Raw genomic sequence first — 20,715 nt, forward strand, 5'->3', positions numbered from 1 at the left:
CTTTACCAGCATTTGGACAACCTTTAATCTCTTAAATGATTACGTCATACATATATTAAAAAAAAAACAATACAGAACATAACAGCATTGCAGCTTACATTCTCTATGACAAACGTCCATTCTTTGTCTTCAAACTCTTCAGCATGGGGATCCTAGAAAAACAAACCAGAGAAGTTAAGTCTAAAAATAGTCCAGTGTTTAAGAAATTAAGTCAGCCAAGATTTTCGTATACTTTCAGAAATATTTTTACCCACTGAAGATGACAGAGGGAAATATTTTAGTTGAGATATAGGCTTCAATGGATGTCAATAAGATGATGAACAAGTTGGGGTAAAACTGCCAGTGAGAATTTAATCAGACTTCCACAGATACAAACATGAGGTTGACATTGATTGGGGCCTGCAATTCTGTTTCTTTTCATCCAGACCAAAATAAAATAAAAAGGTAAATCTCTCCTTAATACACAAGTTCCACCTGCCCATGTCCAGATTCCACCAGCACCCACCGAGACCCCAGGTCACGGCTGCAGCACGGGCACTCACTCCACTGCAAGTTCCTTCAACACCGATCCTGACTTCACAACACTTGTATTGCATCACTCTTGAGGATCAGAGAACTTTTTCACCAAGAGGAACATAAATAACAAGGGTTGCCTATTTGGCTTTTTATTTCCAGTTTACTGAGCTTTCAGTCCGATGGTGTGGGCTGTATAGTTACGGTCTGAAATTAAGGTAACAGTGGAGACATCAAAGCATCCTCTTTATGCCTCTATCAAGGATCCTACTATTAAAAAAATACTTTTAAAAAAAACCCCAAACACATTGATTTATAACACAATCCTAGTTCTGACCAACTGTAACAAAATAACTTCCACTCCTCTTGCAAAGCATCTTCTTGCACTACGGGGACGTGGCTTTAGGTTGTCTTCAGCCACCAAGCCCATTTTGCTAAACATTTCCAAGGTGCTGTCCCATCTCCTCCAGCACAGTCCTTCCTACCAAACCCAGCAAAGTGGGTTCATTGCTCTGCAGAGCCCTGGCTCTCCCTGCAGGAGTCCTGCTGGCACTGACACGCTCACACAGAAAATTCCGCAACACATCACACCACTGGCACCTCATCAGCTTTGGAGTTAACAGCTACGGTCACAGGCGACACAGGCAACGCGCGTTTTAAAACACACTACTCCAGCAATGTGACGTAGTTACACTGAAAAACACATCAGACAGTGCTAGAGACTTAGGTCAAAACTGATTTATGTCAATATATAAATATTTTTACAATTTTAAGAGATAAGACTAATTTAAGTACTGCAAGTGAGTGTGAAAACAGACTGTACTGTTATCTGTAAGGCTCGAAGGGCAAGTAGACCCGTACACAATTATACAGAGGGATCGCCATGTTCCAATTAATGTACTTGTAAATATCAGATCATATAATTATACAGCCATGACATTAATCAGGTTTGTGGAATTCTGCATTATGGAAATAAAGCACATGATGCCTGCTGGTTTGCCGCATCCTATATAAATTCTAAAGATATAGTTTTCTGTAATCCAGCTATTAAATACTTAGCATTTCCAAGAGTTAACCTGGGGCAATTACCTTTTCGTTTAATTACTTCCTTTGATGCAGCATAAAATGACATAATGAGATTTAATGGGATCATTAATCACTTCATGTTTTAATAAGCTACTCTATAATAAGTTACTAAACTCTTAATTATTTTGTTCTGCTCAGTATTTTTTAGAAGTCCCCCAAAAGCTCTTAATTTAATTTTGCACGTTTATCTAAAATTGTGTACATGGTCAGGGTCCAGTATTTTACCTCATATAAAAAACAAAACAATCATTATTTTGTATATCCAAGTCAATAACGTATAAATAAAGTTCTTCTATCAATAGTAATAAAGCTGATTCACACCTCTAAAGGCTGCAGCAGGATCAGGTGCTCTGCTGAGTATTTCTGAAAATCTGATAAAGCAAAATAATAACTGTATAATGAAAAGAGTTCTTGAATATTCAAAATTTTAATACGCACTTGAAAGTAATTTGCAAACAATTTTGAAAGACAGATGTGAATGTATTGCCCTAAAACTCTCTGCCAACTACCCAGAATAAAAAAGTTAAAAACTTCAAGGACTTTTCTAATCGACAGTCTTACCAAAAAGTTCTGAAAGTATGAAAAATGCTTATGCATAAGATATTTCTGATTGAAAGACAAATCCAGATTTCACTTTTTTTCAAAGCCACGTTTCTCATCAGTTTTCAGACATCACTAGAAACAGAAACGCCTGAACCAGCTCACACGTAGCAGCCTCAGCATTTCATTGCAACCGACAGGTAAGGGGCTTCACTCCTCACTAAAATCTGTTCTGGTTTTTTATTTTTAGAAGCCACGCGGAGCGGGATGCATAGTCCTATTTCTAGCTAACTTACAACTTCATTACACGGTCAGCATTAACAGATATTTGGACAGTTATAGTTACAACAGTTTCTACTGCAACCACCATTGCACCCGTTTGGCTGACGTTTCCATACATGGTCTCCATACAAAGTGATGTTTCTATAAATCTGGCTGGTATTTCAGCTTATTTCAGACTTGAAGACAGTAAAAATGAATTAAAAGAACGTCATAAAGCTACGCTCACTGGATAACCGACATTGTCCCTTTATTTCCCACAGAAACAAGGGCCATGAACTTAGCAAACTATTATTGGAGAACTACACAGCTGACTGCTCTTCAGGAAAATAAAAATGCCATTGCAAAGAATAACCCTAGGAGAAATGGCTAGAGCTGCCTTGGAAATTTTCCCTGCACGAAACCCTCCCTGAGAGCACAGCCCAGCACACAACCCTCGCCCCACCTGCAGGCAGACAAAATCAACACTGAGAACGCACAGCTGGAAACAGCTAAAGACAGAAGTTCTAAACAGACCTTGTTCTCATCCTTCTTCCTGAAAGGAAATGAGAATGAAAATTACGTAAAATCTCAAGGAACAAACTGTCTCCAGTATTATTCTCAGCCTGAAACTGCCTCACTGTAACACAAATGCAGTTGGCAAGAGCCATTTTTATATTTTTTTTTGGATAATGTTCATTTTCTTTAACAACAGATGCAAAACCACACTCTATCCAACATTCATTACGGTTTTACCTCTAATGGAAAACTCTGAGTATTCGGGCAAATGGATGGAATAGCCTGTTGTTTCTCCTCATTTTACTGTGTAAAAAAGAATCACCATTCCTAATATCAAGAGATGAGCACAATTTTCCTGTTCCTCTTCCCATACGCATTCACCTCACAGTACGACACTCCTTTTAGTATCTTGAACCAAGATTTACAACCTTTTTTGTGTTGCTTTTTTTTTCTGGTAAGATGACTTCAGCGTTCAAAAGTAACACTCAGGTGAGAAGCCAATAGTAGGGAACTGTGCAAGGGACAGGACATCATCTTACGGCTCTCCTGCGGCGAGACTCGGATAATCACTTTGCCGACTCTGGGGATGAGTGGAGCGCTTTGGCCCACCAGCAAAAACCCAGCCCAGCTCACATTTTCCCGCTAACTGTGAACTATTTTCCTAGAGATATGCTGGCCCTCAACAAGCTTAGTACTACAGACATTCCTCTGCAACCCAATTCTGCCCATCCACACGCCAACTACCTGAAAAGGAACAACCCTTCTGGGCTCAGGCAAGAGAAGAGCAACAAGGACAGTGTCTGCCACATTCTTCTGCTCTCACCCATCATCACCCAGGCCACAAGGAGCTTTGGCAAGGACCAGATCTTTTCTGCAGTGTATCAGATGGTTTCAAAAGGCTGAAGAAAGGTGACCCTTCTCCAGTAGCTCAGGTGAGCTTCAGAGCTACTTCCGTACCTCTTGTAATAGGGATGGAAGACAGAACAAATGGGGGGCTGCTCCTTCTGATCGGCAGCAGATGGGCAAGATCCTGGGACTGCTCGTCCCTTCCTCCTTTCCTTCCTCGTGCCTCCTCCCTAGGCTTTGCAGGCTTTTCAGGCTTGCCTTTCAATCAGATCACTTCATACCAGCCTTAATCTTCGGTCTTTCTTCTGGGGGAATAACTACTCGAGGGCTGTCACACTGCATCAGATCAAACGATGACGGGCTTTGTGATCTCCTTCTACCAGTGACCTAAAGCAGATGCTCTGGGTACTCCTGCATCTGTCCTCAGCTTTTGTACTTGGCTCTTTGAAGCTGCAGAAGACTCAAAATTTGACCCAATTCTAGGTGCCGCTTACAGAGGTCTGATTATTCCAGAAAATCCCGTACAACTGTGGTCAGCTTCTGCGGAGCCGCCAGAAAGCGGGGAGCTACGAGCAGACCAGCAGAACTGTCCCAAGCTCATGGCACCTCACACTTTCCTGTAAAGCCTCTGGGCTAGAAAGGCAACAGGGACTGAATTTTCTTTTAAAAAAAAATATATTTTTTTTTTACAATTAGTCCCCACACTAATCTGGAATATTTTATTTTTTAGTGTGAATTCCCTGAGCTCATGATCTGTGTCTCTGACACACAACATCCTGTCTAGTCTACAGGATTTGTTTGCCCTCCTATGGAACATTCTCCATAGTGTCCGGTCGAACCACTTAAACCGAAACAAGTCTGTTCTGAACCTGGATTTATTCTTTGCTTCAGAAAATCACTTTATTGAGAGGGCTGTTTTTTCGGTTATGGGCTTGGGTTTTCTGGTTTCGTCTGTTGTGCTGGGGTTTTGGTGGTTTGTTTGTGTTCGTTGTTGGTTTGGTTTTTTTTTTCGGGGAGGGGAGGATATGTTGTTTGTTGCCTTATTTGGTTTGTTTTCCTTCCCTGAGACAACGTATTGGCTCTACTCAGTATGAGCGCCAGTGTGGTGCCAGTTATTGCATTATTATCAAAGCACATGATAGACTCAGGCTTTCAGGAAAGATGATATGAGATTTATTCTGAGAGATACATGGGGATGGAAATACTTTCGACAACACAATCTTCCTTTTATCACCTATTTTATTGCTATCTTACTCAGATCATTTTTTTGTGAGCTTAGAAAGCTACGCCTTTAAAAACATCCTTTCCAAACTCTTCCCTGGTTTTGCAATAGTACGCTGGCGTGATAAACCATGTATACCAGTAACAACTGGGTATTTTTGTAATTCAGTGAAGCAAATTCCATACTTACTCCAGAAAAGCATACATTTTTTTGTTTGGGAAGTTCACTTTGCTTTTAAGCTAAAAAATAATGATGCTGCATTTTAAATTCTCATAGTACACTTGTTTTCACTCTGCTTTGCTAAAAGCATTGGGCTTGACTGGCAGCAAAAGCTTCTCTTGTAAAGTCTCCCCTACAGGTATGTGTTTGTACACAAAGCCATGGGAAAATACACAAGTTTTCATATGTGATGGTTAAATCTTGCTAATGCATGGATTCTAAAAATGAACTTCTGGAGTACAACCATGGAAACAACGAAAAATGGGAATTCAGCTAGTTTTTCTGGAATTTGTGGTTCTTTCCATGAAAGCACTGCAAATCGTGGACTTAAAATGCACAACAAGCTTCTTGTTTCACAATGTTTCTTTCTCCCATTCGGGTATAACCAAAGGCACAACCAAACACCAATGTAGAGCGTGGCAAAGGAAGAATTAAGCTTTCAGAATAGACTGAACTTTTTATGCAAGTAGCTGTTCTGCCAGATGGATGGGCAGGAGCTAGAGCTAATCAAGAGAAACTAAATCAATATATTCATTTGATGCTTTCCCCCCACGACTCCAGAGCATTATGACATTTTTCCAGCAACGCAGAATTAAGTGAAATAAATAAAAACTTTGCTTCATTTGAAATTAAAGTTTTCTAAACAAGTTATAATCTCTTCAACACTCAGCTTTGCTTGCCTGAGAATTACAAGGTTATTGTTGGAAACAAGCTAGCACCCAAAATAGGGATGTGCAGATAACGCAAAACATCTTGTCTGTCGACTGATCACAGGCACTTTGCTCGCCAGCTCTCAAGTGGCCGCGGGTGACTACTGGAGGGGATATTCTTAACATTCTCATCACCACTTGAAACCTTGACTTATCTCCTAATCCTACCAGCGACAGATTTCAACAGCCACTTACGAATGAGCAGCCACTACTGTGTGAAACACTTCCAAAACCACCGTAGCTGCCTGGTTTGGAGTCTGAGACACTTTCCTTTCAAACAGCACAACTGTGCTAACTCGTCATTTGTGACTGCTCCCGAGCTCTGTCAGACCAGCCTGCTCCCGCCAGCGGGCTCTGCCACTGTGGACGTGGAGTCAGCAGGTTCCCTGGTCTTCTCGGATCGTAACGCGAGAGGACGGCGACGTGCCAAGTGTCCGGCTGTCGCTCTCCTTCCAGTGCGAGTGGATTCTGAAGGGACTTATACAGAACTGAGAGATAAGCTCTTTCTTCTTCTGAGTCGTATTGCTTTCAGTGGCTTTGCCTCCCTCTGTCCAGAGCAAGGAACAATATGAACAGAGGACTCGTAAGAGCTCCTGCTACTACGTAATTCCTCCCCAGCACTCCAGTGCTGACCAGTCAGTGCACTGGCTGTGCAAAAACCAGCTGCTTCTTTGTGACCGTCTTTGCCCAGAACACACCAGCCACAGAAGTGCCCGCTCTCCAGGTGCTGACACGTCCCACGCTACACTGAAGTGCTGCTGTAGCACAGAGCCATCGGAGGACAGCCTGAGCTGTGCTAACAACATGTTCCGCCTGCAATCACCCACCACTCGCAGCTCCCGCGCCCCGGCAGGCTGCTGCTCTGCACACACGCGGTGCTCTTGGAGTATCAGCTGGCTCAGAAAGCGCTGCTCTGAACCACACCTGCAGACCCTTAGAGAGAAAAAGGTGGGTTTAGCACTCTTACTGGAGAAGCCTGAGGATCACTCAGAGCAGATTTACATAACAGCAGCCTGACAATATGAGGCTCTATGCATGATCTCAGTATTTTGATTGTAACAGGCTGTGCTCCTTCTGCCAGAGATCAGAGATTCCCTAGAGATCCCCCTCATTCCCAGAAGGCACAGTCTCTGGCAAAATTCATGCTCGTTCCTCTCCTCCCAGAAAAAACCTCACAATGGGCAGGCTCATTTCTGGGGAGAGAAGGACGCAGCCTGCAGAGTCACAGTGCTGGGTGAAATTAAGCTTGTGGTAATACCTAACGCTGGCTCCAGAGGCTCTCCTCACCGCATGGCTCTGGCCCTCCCTCTCGCGCTGTGCTCTGCTACTCGACGCAGCCCCAAAGAGGTGCGAGTAGGAATGAAAAGGCTGTGTGAGATGGCACAAGGCTGGGAGATGCTTACTCCAAAGCCACAGCAGAGCTGAACCAAAAAGGAACAGAATTTCTCATTCTTCATGTAACATGTTATCACACACACAGTCAAGAATTGTGTACGTTTCTGCTTAACTTTAAATGTTAAAAATACTAACTAACATTTACGGTATGACATAACCATATTCAGACTATACAGACAGGCAGCATAGTCACGTAAGGGTGTTAAACTTCTTCATCCAGGTAGAGGCCCTTGAAGCAGGCAAAGGCAAACAATGTTTGCGAGTGAACATCCGAACCTCAGTTGAACAATATTTGCCTGCTAAGAGAGAGATAAATTCATTATAGCATCACTGGCAACCTGGGATGTTTCTGTTCATCAGTGAGCCCAAGAGCAGGTTAAAAAAAAAAGGAAGAGGAACCTCCTTTTGAGGCTTCATGAACCAAGTAATAAATTCCCATGCTAAGACTAACCAGAAGCCACTTACAAGCAGCTACTCAGGGAAGTCCCTGAGACAAAGATATACATATTACCAATTTTTTAAAAAGTGTGCTACTGTTGCCCTAAGCTGTAAAAGGAACAAGTGTAAATAAGAACAAGCACAGTGTAGCTGGAGACATCAGAATAAAGAACAAGAAAGAACTAACGAAATGAAAATTCCGGGAATCTTCAGCCTTCCAGGCAGAGCGCGACGCTGTCACGCACACAAAGCTGCATTGTTTATCTTTAGGCAGAAAGGGGTTTGCCCAATGGCATTTGGGAAATAAGTTCTAGCATAACCATCAACTTCTTCTTCCCAGCTTCACAAATAAGCTTCTTTTTGAATAGAACAAATGCAGTTCCTAAAAAAATCCCACGTAAAATCTTACTTGCTGTACTACTCCAATCCTCCACACCCACTCCTACAACGCAGCACCCAAGTATGTGATGTGGCTACCAAATACTGTGAAATTAAGAGATGGAGTCTGTTTCCGAGTGAACAGCAGAAGAAATAGGGTCGCTGCACTGCCACTGAACGAGGCAGTCTGGAAATGGCTGACTTCTGACAACTTCTGGCTTTCAGTACTTAAAGAAAACCAACCGGACTATAAGCCACGCCAAGCCCTTACACATGTACTTCGTGCACACTTACACAGGTACTAAATTCTACACCGATGACTTGCCATAATCAGCTCAATGGGATACTTCAGCGTGTTAACTACACTCCAAAACCGAGCCTTGGCAGGGAACAGGCCATCCTTCTCTCCTGGATTTAAACCCGGGACATAAGGTTGTGCAGTTAATGACTTAGAGCCAGTAAGATTAGGCCTTGCGACTATAATCAGATGTTTCCAAACATTTTTTCAGGTGCTGTTTATGAAACCGGAAAGATTATGCTTTAAAATAAAACAAAACCAACAACAAAAAAAAGCTTACCTTAAAAAGGGTCACAGTAATTTCCACATTTTCAGGAACAGGCCACACCACCACCCCACGGTACGGGTTCTTGATGCCAGGCTGCCAGCTGTGTGCCTGAGGGAAGAAAAGACACCAGTGTCTTAAAGCCACCGTAGAAGTGCTGACCTGACTCCCATGGCACCCACCGCACGTAGGCAGAAGTAACACGGCACCGCTCCCAAAAGGCCGTGTTCTCACACCTGGGACTGCTGCACGCTGGCAAGGACAGCACGAAGAATGTCAGTAAGGACACTCAGACCACTAGCAAGTGCTTTTTTTATCCCAGTGAGCTAAAGCTGTTCATCCTAAGGTCCTAAACTCCATTTTTTTAAAGTACAGAGCACAGGTCAGGGCATTCAGAACCCTGCAAAAAATTAAAGCCCTAAGGCTGGAGCTTTTGTAGCAAGCTGAGCTTTGCTTTGTTTTTATCCAGGCGGAATGCTTTTATCTAAAGAACACAAGTCCATCACATAGTGTAGGTTTAATGACATTTAGATCTAAATACAGGAAAAAGATAGTTTTATTTAAGACAAAGAAAGTGAAAATAATTATTCACAATATAGACTAAATACTACTAAAATATTTCAGTCATTGAGAACTAATACGCTGGGGTACCATACCTAGAAAAGCTAATGAAAAAAACCAACAGTTAAATAGACTGAGAACTCGTCTAGCTTTGAGTATAAATTTGGGTTGAAGTATTTACATTTGTACATTTTAACAGCCAGCCCTGAAAAGAAGTCACACGTGAGCATTTGTGTTTTGGAATAAGTATGCTTTTCTCCAAGCTCAACTTAATCCATTTTGCAGTGCTCTAAGACAACTGGGGAAGGGATGCTGATGCACCAGTGAATGCTGAGGAGCAGATGGATTACTAGAAACCTGCAGAAGTTTTACCAGGAAAGAAGGTCCAATCTATTTACTGTTGTGTGAAGCCAATTAACTTCATTTCCTTCCCCTCTCCCTCTTCTTTCTTCTAGAGCATCACTCATTGCGGTTTTATACTCCTTCCAACATTTAGAACTGCATTCTGCTGAAAGCCCCAGCTCCCAAAGATGCCTAATTAGATTAGAAATCTCCATAAGTTTTGTCCCTGCAGAGCAAAATTAAGTAATAAGTCTTGGGGCATCTGAAGAAAGGAACTAAACCAAAAGAAAATAACTCGAATAACTCACTTTCTACTACTTTTAACCCTACAAATTTGAGTCTAATCTCTTTATTCTAAAGCAGGCCTGGATGAATCTCTGAGCAAACACCACTGTTCGTAGCTTTACTCCGCAAGCATATTTCATAAGAAACAGATGTTTTGTGAGCAGCAAAGCACCCCCCAGTAGCTGTGACCCCCACCACAGCCACTGGAGCTCCAGCTCGAGTCTCCTTTCCACAGGATCTGCAGTCCCAGCCTGTCCTTGTGCAGCATCTTGTAAGATAAATCAGCTTCTCCTCCACAGGAGCACTCCGTCCTCTTTACAGATACCGATTTTCACAAAACTAGTAATAGGGAGAGGCTCCTGGCGTGCCTGGAACCTGCACTTTCCTGCTGGTTTTGACCAATACTGACAATTAGGTCACACTTACGATGTCCGAGGTCCAAGCACTGCCTGCTCAGTTGAGGACCACTCGTTCCATTTTTAAAACAAATGAGAAAATAAGCATTTGCTGGTGCAGGCAAAGCTTTACTTCAAGCTCTTTATCAGCATTGCCTCCCACCATGGGAGTCAGAGACACAGTAAACACACACCAAGATATATATGATTTTCTGTGACTGCGACAGGCATGTCACTGAAAGCAACAACCAGGAGGCAAGCCCCGCTAATGAGCTTTTAAAGCAAAGCTGTTTCTGTGATCAGCTGCATGTTATTAAATCCTCCTTTGGCTTTGAAAAATAAACACTGTACCACACAAACTGTGTGACAGAAAAAGATAACATCAAAACTATGCCTGGGATGCTGAGAAGGAGAAAGGGAAAGGGGAAAGTAAAGTGGGAAAAACACAGAGGAAGGGCTAACAACAAGAGTAATTTAAAATTAACATGGAGAATGTTTTTCTAATGTAGTATTTCTCACATCAGGGACCGCTGTGCTGCAGTTTCCTGAAGTCACATCTGGCCTATTTCAAAAAACCTTTTCAACTCTCAAATGATAAGCCTTGACTTTGATATGTGAGCTGCATCAGGCCACTTGTGCACAGCAGAATTGCCAACACTTCCAGACAGGAGACGACTGCCAGGACTCAGCCAAGGTGAGGCACTGAGCCCCTGCAGGACATTTCCACCCTAATTCTCACCTCTAACCCCATTTCCCATTGGCTTGCACCTTTCCTCAACATCTATTAGTCTTCACTAGCCATCTCCCCTTGTCTCTGAAGCCTGGGCAAGAGAAGCGGCCAAGCAGAGGTGCTCACCAGCAGTGAGTGCCTCGCCCAGAGCCCTCTCCTCGCCGGACTCATCTCCTAAATCTAAGGGACGAGAGGCACGGCCTGGGAAGAGAAACAGAAATGTTCTTCTGCATTTCGAGGAGAAACACACTCCCTTTTTCTGCCAGTGGAAAACAAAGAGATGACATAGCATGAAAACTCTCTTAGATCAGGAATCACGAGCTACAGGAGGGGTCGCTGAAACACCCCACAAACAGGGTAGGGCTGAGAAAGACACTGCCCAACGGAGGGCACTGCTCGGGCTCCAAACCAGTGACTGCTGGAGGAAGACAGCTGTTTAAGAAAGGGTGTGGAGGTGAGCCTACAGACTCGCACAAGCATTTCAGGCTACCCGGTTTTGAGATCTTTCCCCAGTTTTCTCTCTAAAACGACAGCAGTTAAAACCCAGAGAGGCAGCTTTGCAATCTACTGTGTGTGATGCTGTGCACACCACAGCTGTTCTGCTGGGCTCGGACTGGAGAGAAGGACATGGTACTTCTGCGGTTTTGGCCTCTGGTTCCAGTGAGAAGGGAAGGATCTTTCAAAGGAAGATTGAAATCAGGAACTTAGAGGACCAGATAAATTAAAAAGTCCAGTCTTCCATATGACAACGCATGTACAACACACCAAAGAGCTTACAGACTGTACTCAAAATTGGTGAAACGCTCCTGAAAATACTAACCTATTGTCAAGCAATAACTAATACTAATCTATTGTCAAGTGGTCAGTAGTTTTAAACACAGAGAGCTCTGATGTTTGTGCAAATTCTCAACATTCCATAATACTTAAGCTATTACCAGCAAGGCAGTCTCTCCACTCTTACTAAGTGCACACCTTTGGATTGGGTGAAGCAGCAGAGCCTTGCACGCCTCTCATCTCAAGCCAAGGCTCCATGAACTCAGTTCTTGCTCCCTAGTAGTTTCTGGCGGAGAGCACAGAGCAGCCTTACCTTTACAGGTGGGTTTAATCATAAAAGCAACGTGTCCCAGCACTGCTGAAACTCTTGTGCCAAATAGCGAAACATTACAGAAGCCGATAAAGTAGCTCTGTCCGGTTCAACACACGGCAACACACTGAGTGAGCCAAAGACACGACCAGCTCACTCGAGATCTGCACAGTCACTGCACGCTGTCTACACTACAGAATAGCAAGCTCAATAAAAAAAAAAAAATAAAGTTGAAGACAGCCCCAAATCAAGAACTAGGGTTTCAAACATGGTTAACAAGTGTCACGATCAGCAGTTCATCACTACATCATTAAGAAGGCAGATGTGAGAAAATCAGCTAACCAGGGTACGTAATGGACATTATTTCCCCACCCCCTGCATGTAGGGGATTTCATGCCACTCCTGTCATGACCAGCTCTGCTCACTGCTGCTTACGTTGCTCCTTATCTCTACAAAAAAAACTCTCTCCTGATCCTTCAAAACCAAAATATTACATCATTTCAAGAGACTACCCTTCCAGACACTTTGTTACCTGTCTGATTTCTTCCTTCTTTACTACCACGTCTTCTCATCCTGCCTCTGTTGCGCAGAATAATTCCAAGTTAATTTCCTGTAAGATCCTAGAGCTGACCATAATATTTAAGCCTGCTACAAATCATGGAACAGTTTGTATTTAATAATCAAAAATATATTCCTATAAGCAAGCCCTCAATATTATTTTTAAACGTAAAAGTCAGAAACAGACTACCACTATTCCCCACCTGCAGCCCCAGGAACGGTTTTATTGTGTGCCAGCAAGCTGCTGCTTTTCTTTCCCTGATAAAATTGTTGCCAACTGCCTAGGCTCAGCCCAGCTCTGCTACTTGTCTCTGTGACAGGCTGTTCAGGGCCCAAGAACCAAGGAGGAGCTCAACTGGCTCCAGCAGTGCTCAGGGCAGCTCAGCTTGTAAGGATAATCCCTCTTCTTCACTGTTATCCAGGCAGAACACTTAGGAAGAGGAAAAAAAAGTTAATGAATAACTCAAAGAGGAGCTGACACTAAGCAGCCAGATCCTTCAGCTGGTGCCTCCATGCCAGCAGTGTGGCTCCAATTTGCTCCGTGTGAAGAGTCCAAGCAAAGCCACTCCTCATCTGGGGACAGCCTGAGGTCAGTACGATTCAGCTGCTAACAGACCCGCTGGAGAAGAAACGGTCTGGGAAAAGCTCCTGGTTTCCCCACACCAAAGGAAACCTCAACTGGCAGTTTGTGGATGGATGGCCTCTTCTTCTGCACCACAGCTCGGTATCACAAAGGGAGGAAGCAGATTAAAGACTGTACTCCAGACTGGCGTTTGCATCCTCACGAACATCCTGACATCACTGCGCTTGGCCCTCAAGTTACAGAGACTGGGCACCACAGCAAGGCTCCTGTCGCACTCCCGCCCTGGGATTCAGTTCAAAAAACCCAGCACATAGCGAAGAAGAAAGCTCAAAGCCCTGGAAGTGCCAGGCAGTCTTCATTCAACCCAGTGCCGTGGGTGTCCCTGGAGAGAGACAAGGAACTCGGCAGATGCCCACAGGTCTTCCATGAGCGCCTTCGATTCATCAGCACACACATGTTACCACCGTAATTACGCTTTCATGTAGTACTGCTAAAATGCTACAGAAAGACTGCTAAGCTTGGAAAATGAGCTAAACCTCATCTTCGCTGGGAAACAGATCTTCTAGCTAGCCTTGGGCTAGCTGTTCCAGCTTAATTTTTACACATACATATTTATGACATAATCCTTAAATAAATGATTCATGCTACTTCTTCCACTAAACCCTGCCTTATTCGCTACTCACAATAGATGATGCTGAGATAAAGAGCCTCTCCCCCTTCTCATCAAGTAGTTTCTGGCCTTGGGCTTCTTATTAAAAAATAAGTAAATAAAAATCAACTGAATGCAGAGTTGTTTTTCTCATGGTTTTCTGGGACATCCATCACTCCACCTTGGAAGGTCACCAAAACTTAAATTTATGGGACCTCTGGAAAAAAAGAAGGGTATTATAGCCCCCAATTTACAAACAGCAAAAGAATAGCCAGTTTCCATTAATCTGGCAGGGTCTGCTCACATCAGCAAGAACCTTTCGGTTTGTCTTCCAAAGCAGACTTTTTTCACTTCAACTGTAACGGCGGCTGCTCAACACTGCTGCAAGTCAGTCCCCGTGTCCCAGACACCCACCAAGCCTAGCTTCAATCCTCTGTCTAGTCTCAGTCAGGAACTTTTAGATGAGGAGGGGACAAAATTGTACTCCCCAAGGCAGCATTTAACCACACTACGGTGAGGCAGTCCTTTCTGTTTATGTCCTATACCTTCTTTAACAAACACCCTCCAACCTCTTTATCGATTAAGCGGTTTTGCTCACCACTCAGTCCTCGCATTCTCCCTAATCACCGTCTGCTTAACGAGGCAGTAAAGCAAACAATTTGCCATCACCTTTTAAAGGCTGTATAATACGCCTAAAACGGAACACACTGACCACTAGGATGACTCACCCTAACTTTGACCACTTGCATTTGCAACCCAGTATGATTTCATTGCCTTCCAGACAAATCAAGGAGCGCCAGTGCCGAATCGCGCTGGAGCCAGGCTCTCACCGGCTGTCACAGGCACAACACGCCTCTGCAACCCCACTTGGGGACGGAGCTGGTAGGGGAGGCAGGGCTGGCACTAGGCAATGCAGTAGCCAGAAAAGGCAACAGACTGACAAGGACAGCAAAAGAGTGACCCAGCTGCTGCTTTACTGATGGCATATCCTTGCAAAACAGCTGGGTGAGCTGCTGGTGCAGACAACAAGGGATCCTTTTCACTCCCTACAGATAGACCCTTTGTGCTCCCGTCCCTCTGCTTCTCTTGGCTCTGCTCTTAACTGCTCAAGTCCTTTCCCTGTTCCCAACACTGTTCCTTCTCCTGTGTGTTTGTTTAAACAGTTTTCAATAAAGCTGCAGCAGAAGCACTGAAATCTCACAGGCAAGGCACCTTCTTTCAGCTTTGATACAAAAAGGACCTTTGAAGAATAATTCTGTCAGGCTCTCAGAACCAAGTGCAAATTTGATTCTTCAGAGGTGTATAATTCAGCCATAAGCCTGTATGTGTTCACAGGAGTAGCAGAAAGTACCTCCTTGACATCACGACAACGTCTTTTCAAACTGGAATTTCTTAGTTCAAAGCCTGGAAACACGAGAGCGTCTCAGTGAAATGAAGGCGAACATTTTTACAACACATTTTTCCCTTGTTCTACACTAGAACAAAGACATTCTTTCTCCACTTAAAAATAAAATAAATAGATAAAAAAATAAATCAACAAGGCAAGTCCACAATAGCCCAGGTCCTGAAAACCTTGGGGCACAGGCCGGTGTGACAGGAGACAGAAGAAGAAAAGTCGAGGAAGTCCAGCGCTCCACGCTCCACCCTCTGAAAACTATGGAGGCTGATAACCATCCAAATGAGGCTTGAAGAGTCGTGGCAAGCCCCACCTACCAGATTGTGAAGAAAGACAAGAAAGTTGCACCAGCAGATGAATGACCTCCACCCTCTCGCGAAGCTGCAGCTCGTTTTGGTTCTAGGACTGCTCAGTAACACTGCCAAATATAGCAAGGCTGCAAATCACCATTTTCTGTAAGCTCCTGGCACACACGATGAAGATGCCCAACTATACAGAGCCATCCTGTCTTGACACACCTCTTGAAAAGCATCTCAATCAGACCGGCCAGAGAGAGAGGAGCCCAGAATAGAGCTGTAAGTAACTTTAATCTGCATTAAGGTCAGTAAGTCCTGGATACATTTATGGTACTGTATCCATCAGATTGCGGTTTAAATGCTCTTTCTAAATGGTTATTGATTTTTGTTTGCAACACTTTAAAACTTACTATAATTTCACATACCTACAGCTCCTATCCTACATTTCCCGCAGTAACAACTGAAATATTCAGACTCCTGCACAGGACATCTCCCATTACTTCTTCTAATTGAGGGATCACTCTGATTTACTCGGAGAGTCCAGCAAAGGACCATGAAAACTTTTAAGGGACTGGATCATCTCTCGGAGGAGGAAAAGCTGAGATAGCTGGGACTGTTTGGCCTGGAAACAGCAAGCCTGGCGGAAGGGCTATCTTACTGATGTATGTAAATGCCTAAAGGGAGGGTGCCCAGTAGTGCCCAGCGACAGGACAAGAGGCAACGGGCACAAAGTGAACCGGAAGGTTCCCTCTGAACATCAGAAACCACTTTTTCATTGTGAGGGTGACTGAACGCTGGCACAGGCTGCCCTGAGAGACTGTGGGGTCTCACACCTTGGAACTACTCAAAAGCTGTCTGGACACAGTACTGGGCAGCCACTTCTAGGCGGACCTGCTCAGGTGGAGAGGTTCAGTTAGATGACTTTCAGAGGTCTCTTCCAATCTCAGTCATTCTGTGAGTGAACACAGGGATGTCCATCATTAGCCCTAACAATCTGAAAAGTTCAGAAAAGAAATCATAACCTCTGAAGAAGCCTTTACAACAACATCTTTACATTAAGGGAAGACCTCATCCCTCTCCTCCTCAAAGAAGCTGAAACACATATAAAGTTATTAGTGCTTTGTATTCAACTGAGTCTTGTATACATAAAAAATAAGAGGAAATATTAATTTGACTTGCTTCCAAGAAAGCAATTAGGTGAAACAAGTATGTTGAACGAAGTATTTTACTGGCAGGATGACTAAAAGATCAAGAACATTTATTGATCTACAGTCTTGGACCCAAATGGCTCAAATCATACCAATTATCTTAAGTTTTAAAATTAACTCTATCCTCTGCTCAGGCCTCAGGGCCACTCAGCCTCCTTCAAAGTACCTTTGGTGGAATCTCAGTAAGCATGATTAGTTAGCAAAACACTTTTCTGAGTCTCAGGTACATCTGCCAGTTTTCCCAAGAGTTGCTCTACTGCCTGATGACCAAAAGACAAGACACCCATGGGAGGTTATATCCTGGTACTTTATGACCCAGCTGAAAAAAACTTCAAGCCCAAAAAGCTGACTGAGTGCCAAAAAATCCTCTTGCCTCGGTGAAACGTTGCCAGTGGAGCCTACCACACCATGCCCATAACACCACAGGCAGAAACCCATCACTTCACAAACTCCTACTGGACTTTTGTTCGGGCTTCTGCTTCTGAACGTATCGTGAATCTCAACAAACCAGCCATTCATGGAAAAATACCTTGATTTTTATCAAGCTTTTCAAGGTTATAATGTTCGTGTTACTGTTCTATATTATCTTTTCTTTCTGTTCTACAGAAATTCATCAAAACTAAACTAGAAGAGTTATCATAGGGTGAGCCACAACAGACACCAAATCTCAGCGGTTGCTGCTTAGATACACACCACGCTATAAATTCAGGGTAACCTGATCCAGTTCATCCTTCAATGAAAGAGAAATAATCTGACCAGCTTTGCTGAAGAGTACAAACATGGAATAGGAGCAGTTATCTTGGAAAGGGTGTCAAACTAAGTTCACATCCTTGTTTACTCACCAGGTAACACCTTTTCATATCCTACAGCGAAATTTAAGATGCACACGCTGAAGCGGGCATTTGGCTGTGCAGTCACTTTCGGTCAGTAAGCAGTCTTTAAACCGCTTAGGACAGCTTAGACCTCAAGTTAAAAGACAAAATACAGCAAACAGTAGGAGTGCCAGATTAAAACAAACAAGAAAAAACTCCAACCAAATGCACACCAGAAGTCTCTCAAGTACGGTAGGAACTGTATCTCACCTTTTCCGAACATTTAAGTTCTTCAACATATAGTTATTTCAAGATACTGCCTCTATCCTGGTTGCCCTCCCTCCACCATCCCAGAGCTCCTGGAAGCATTATTCTGAGCTACATGCACACATCAAGAAAAGGAGCCATTAAAGAATTATTAAGAGGCTGAGTTCCAAAATTTCCCTCTGGACAAGGCCAATTGCCTGAAGGCCAACCAGGGTGAGAGACAACTGCTGTGGAGAAGTGAATTAGCAAGTGGGGCTGGGTTATCTCAAAGAGGAGCTGCTCCTAGGGAGGGAGGACAGCAGCACACACTCCGCCCCAGCACACCCGCCTCTCCAGCTCATTCTTGTTGCCCTTCTCAAGCTTTTGGACAGACAGGAGAGACCTACACCAGAAGACACAAGGCAAAGAAAAAAGAAAAGCTTAAACCCAAAATTCAACATGACCAGCATTCAAAGGCCTCTGCTTGCCTGCCGTACACGTGAAATAGGCCCCCCCTCCTCGGACAGCAACAACCGACCGCTAGGATTGACAAAAGATTCTGACCTTATCAGTCAGTGACACGATACTGTACAAGACACTGTCCCATTCGACACTGCAGGGGCTGAGCAACGCTTGCCATTTGCTCCAGTCTCAGTGTACCTACAGAGTGTCGCGGGCATTTTTTAAGCTTCATTTTCTGTGGAAGCCAAGCCACACGCCCAGACTTTCCCTTCAGCCAGAGGCACAAGGAAGGCTCCACAGGGACCACCTGCACCTTACTGTCAGAGCAGTACAATCCAGCAGCCTAGACAAACTGAGCACCACTTAACAAAGACAGTTCTCTCACAAGGCTTTCAGGTTTCTCCCTGCAGGAAAAGGTGAAGCTCACCTAAGAGGGGATGACTCTGGTTGCAGACTTTAACATATCAAAAAGCCCTAACCCCACGCAGGACAAATTTTATGAAGGTCCAGATAACTCACAGGCTTCATTTAGAGCTTCCTTTTCCTCAGGCTACAGAGTCATTAGCCATAAACCACAAATTCACAGGCTTCCTCACAGTGTTTGTGCAAGTAAAATGGTAAAATTCAATTCAAAGATACGCCACTGGGCTGAAAAGAGCCTCCTTTTATCCTTTATTTGTAGTATTTTCAATTTGTGAAATAGCCTCTTATTCAGACTTTATCTTGCTCTTGCAGGGATGTCAGTTTATTTATTACTTTTTTAAATTATGTTTAATAGGCTTCTAGTAGTGAAACAGACTGTCCCTTTTAATTAGGTATAGTGATTAATAAATGAAATTACACTGATGATACAGTTCTGCTAAACAAATAAGTAAAGCTGAAATCGGAGTTAAGTGTTTTCATAAATTAGCACTGACATCAACAGCAGCGTATCCTGAACTTTACGGATAAACTGAGTTAAAAAGAAAAGAAAAGCAATTAAAATATTTCTTATTTCTCGCACTCAGGAAATGAGTCCCTCAAAGAGCTGACTCTGCTTGTTGAAGTTGGGACTTATTAAGCAATCAACTAACCTTAGAGGATTTTCTTCGGCTTCTTCTTGTCCAAACCACCACTAGTTTATCTGGCTGCCTGTTGAAGATAAGGAAGAAACAGTATAATTTACAACAAGATCAATATGTAAACAGTTTATACTAAAAACTCTTGCAATACATAATGACATCCTTAGTGGATACATTATCTCTTAAAAATAGCTCAGCCAAAAACCACTACCCACACCAGTCATTTAAGAGGATAAATAATGTGTATTTACAGAAACAGGCTGTCCTTCAATCTGCATCCTACTGTCATCATTCTCCTCCTGCTCTCCTTGCCTCAGGGCATCTCCCCAGAGCCAGCAGCATACCTGAGCAGAAACTCTTCCACAGGGTAGAGAACAAGATCCTGCCTCTTTAAAGACACCGTGGAAAGACTCCGGTACCCAAAATAAACACCAGTGCAAACTCCAGTTTGAATTTCTGTGCAGACATACTGAGAAGGTACCGCCAAGCAACAGAGAAAACAAGCAATTTCACTTTTTCATCCCCAAAGAACTACTTTTTCTACTTGAATAGAATCATAGAATCACAGGATGGCCTAGACTGGAAGGGACCAAACACCTGAAACAAGAGAATTAGAGTCCTATTTTACTCCTCAAAATCTCTGTGGATAATCACAGACCGACAAATTAGTGCTTCCTCAGCTTTTACTCAGAAGGACACACATGCTGAATCTCAGCGTGGCTCTCCAAGCAATTTTATTTGGTATTTGTAACGACTGTAGACGGAAACCTTAATACAGGGCACTTCCAGTTCAAATTGTTTTCTCTTTGAATTTCTTTAGCTATATTTCTTGGTTAATAGTTACAGGCCTCTTGCTTCTACCTTATTAGTTTTACAGTTGTCTCCGAGCAAGACCTAACTTCCAGGCTTTTTTCTTTTTTTTGGCCCAAGATACACTTCCCCTTGTATGACCATACTTCTGGTCCCACTTCCAGACCCGTGACCCCTCTTCCGGAGACTCGTGACCCTCCACTCTGGCTCCGTTTTCTGGCAGATGACCCAAATTCCATCAACGCTGACTGAAAATCCATCTACAAGTGGAGTTCAGTACTAAAGTACTCATAGTTGAGCTGAGGAAGCATGGTCTAGACGATGGGGTGGTGACGTGGGTTGGGAAGTGGTTGAAGGGAAGAAGCCAGAGAGCTGCGGTCAGTGGGGCAGAGTCGAGTTGGAGGCCTCTATCTAGCGGAGTCCCTCAGGGGTCAGTGCTGGGACCAGCACTGTTCAGTATCTTCATCAGCGACCTGGACAAGGGAACGCAGAGCACTGTCGGCAAGTTTGCTGACGAAGCAAAACTGGGAGGAGCGGCTGACACCCCAGC

General features: G+C 43.7%; 1 protein-coding gene across 1 annotated transcript in view; it reads right to left on the reverse strand.

Moving 5' to 3' along the window:
* Nucleotides 1-20,404, reverse strand: part of LOC104280792 (EH domain-binding protein 1-like) — a gene marked incomplete at its 3' end in the record, with an annotated part of 170,250 nt that extends 149,846 nt beyond the window's left edge. The window contains 5 exon segments of the mRNA XM_009878592.1: nt 99-152; nt 8,703-8,798; nt 19,368-19,425; nt 19,700-19,824; nt 20,312-20,404. Of these exon segments, the coding sequence (XP_009876894.1) occupies nt 99-152; nt 8,703-8,798; nt 19,368-19,425; nt 19,700-19,824; nt 20,312-20,404 (426 nt within the window).
* Nucleotides 20,405-20,715: the final 311 nt, after the last annotated feature.

Source organism: Apaloderma vittatum, unplaced genomic scaffold (genome assembly GCF_000703405.1).
Source record: "Apaloderma vittatum isolate BGI_N311 unplaced genomic scaffold, ASM70340v1 scaffold2290, whole genome shotgun sequence".
Lineage (NCBI taxonomy): Eukaryota > Metazoa > Chordata > Aves > Trogoniformes > Trogonidae > Apaloderma > Apaloderma vittatum.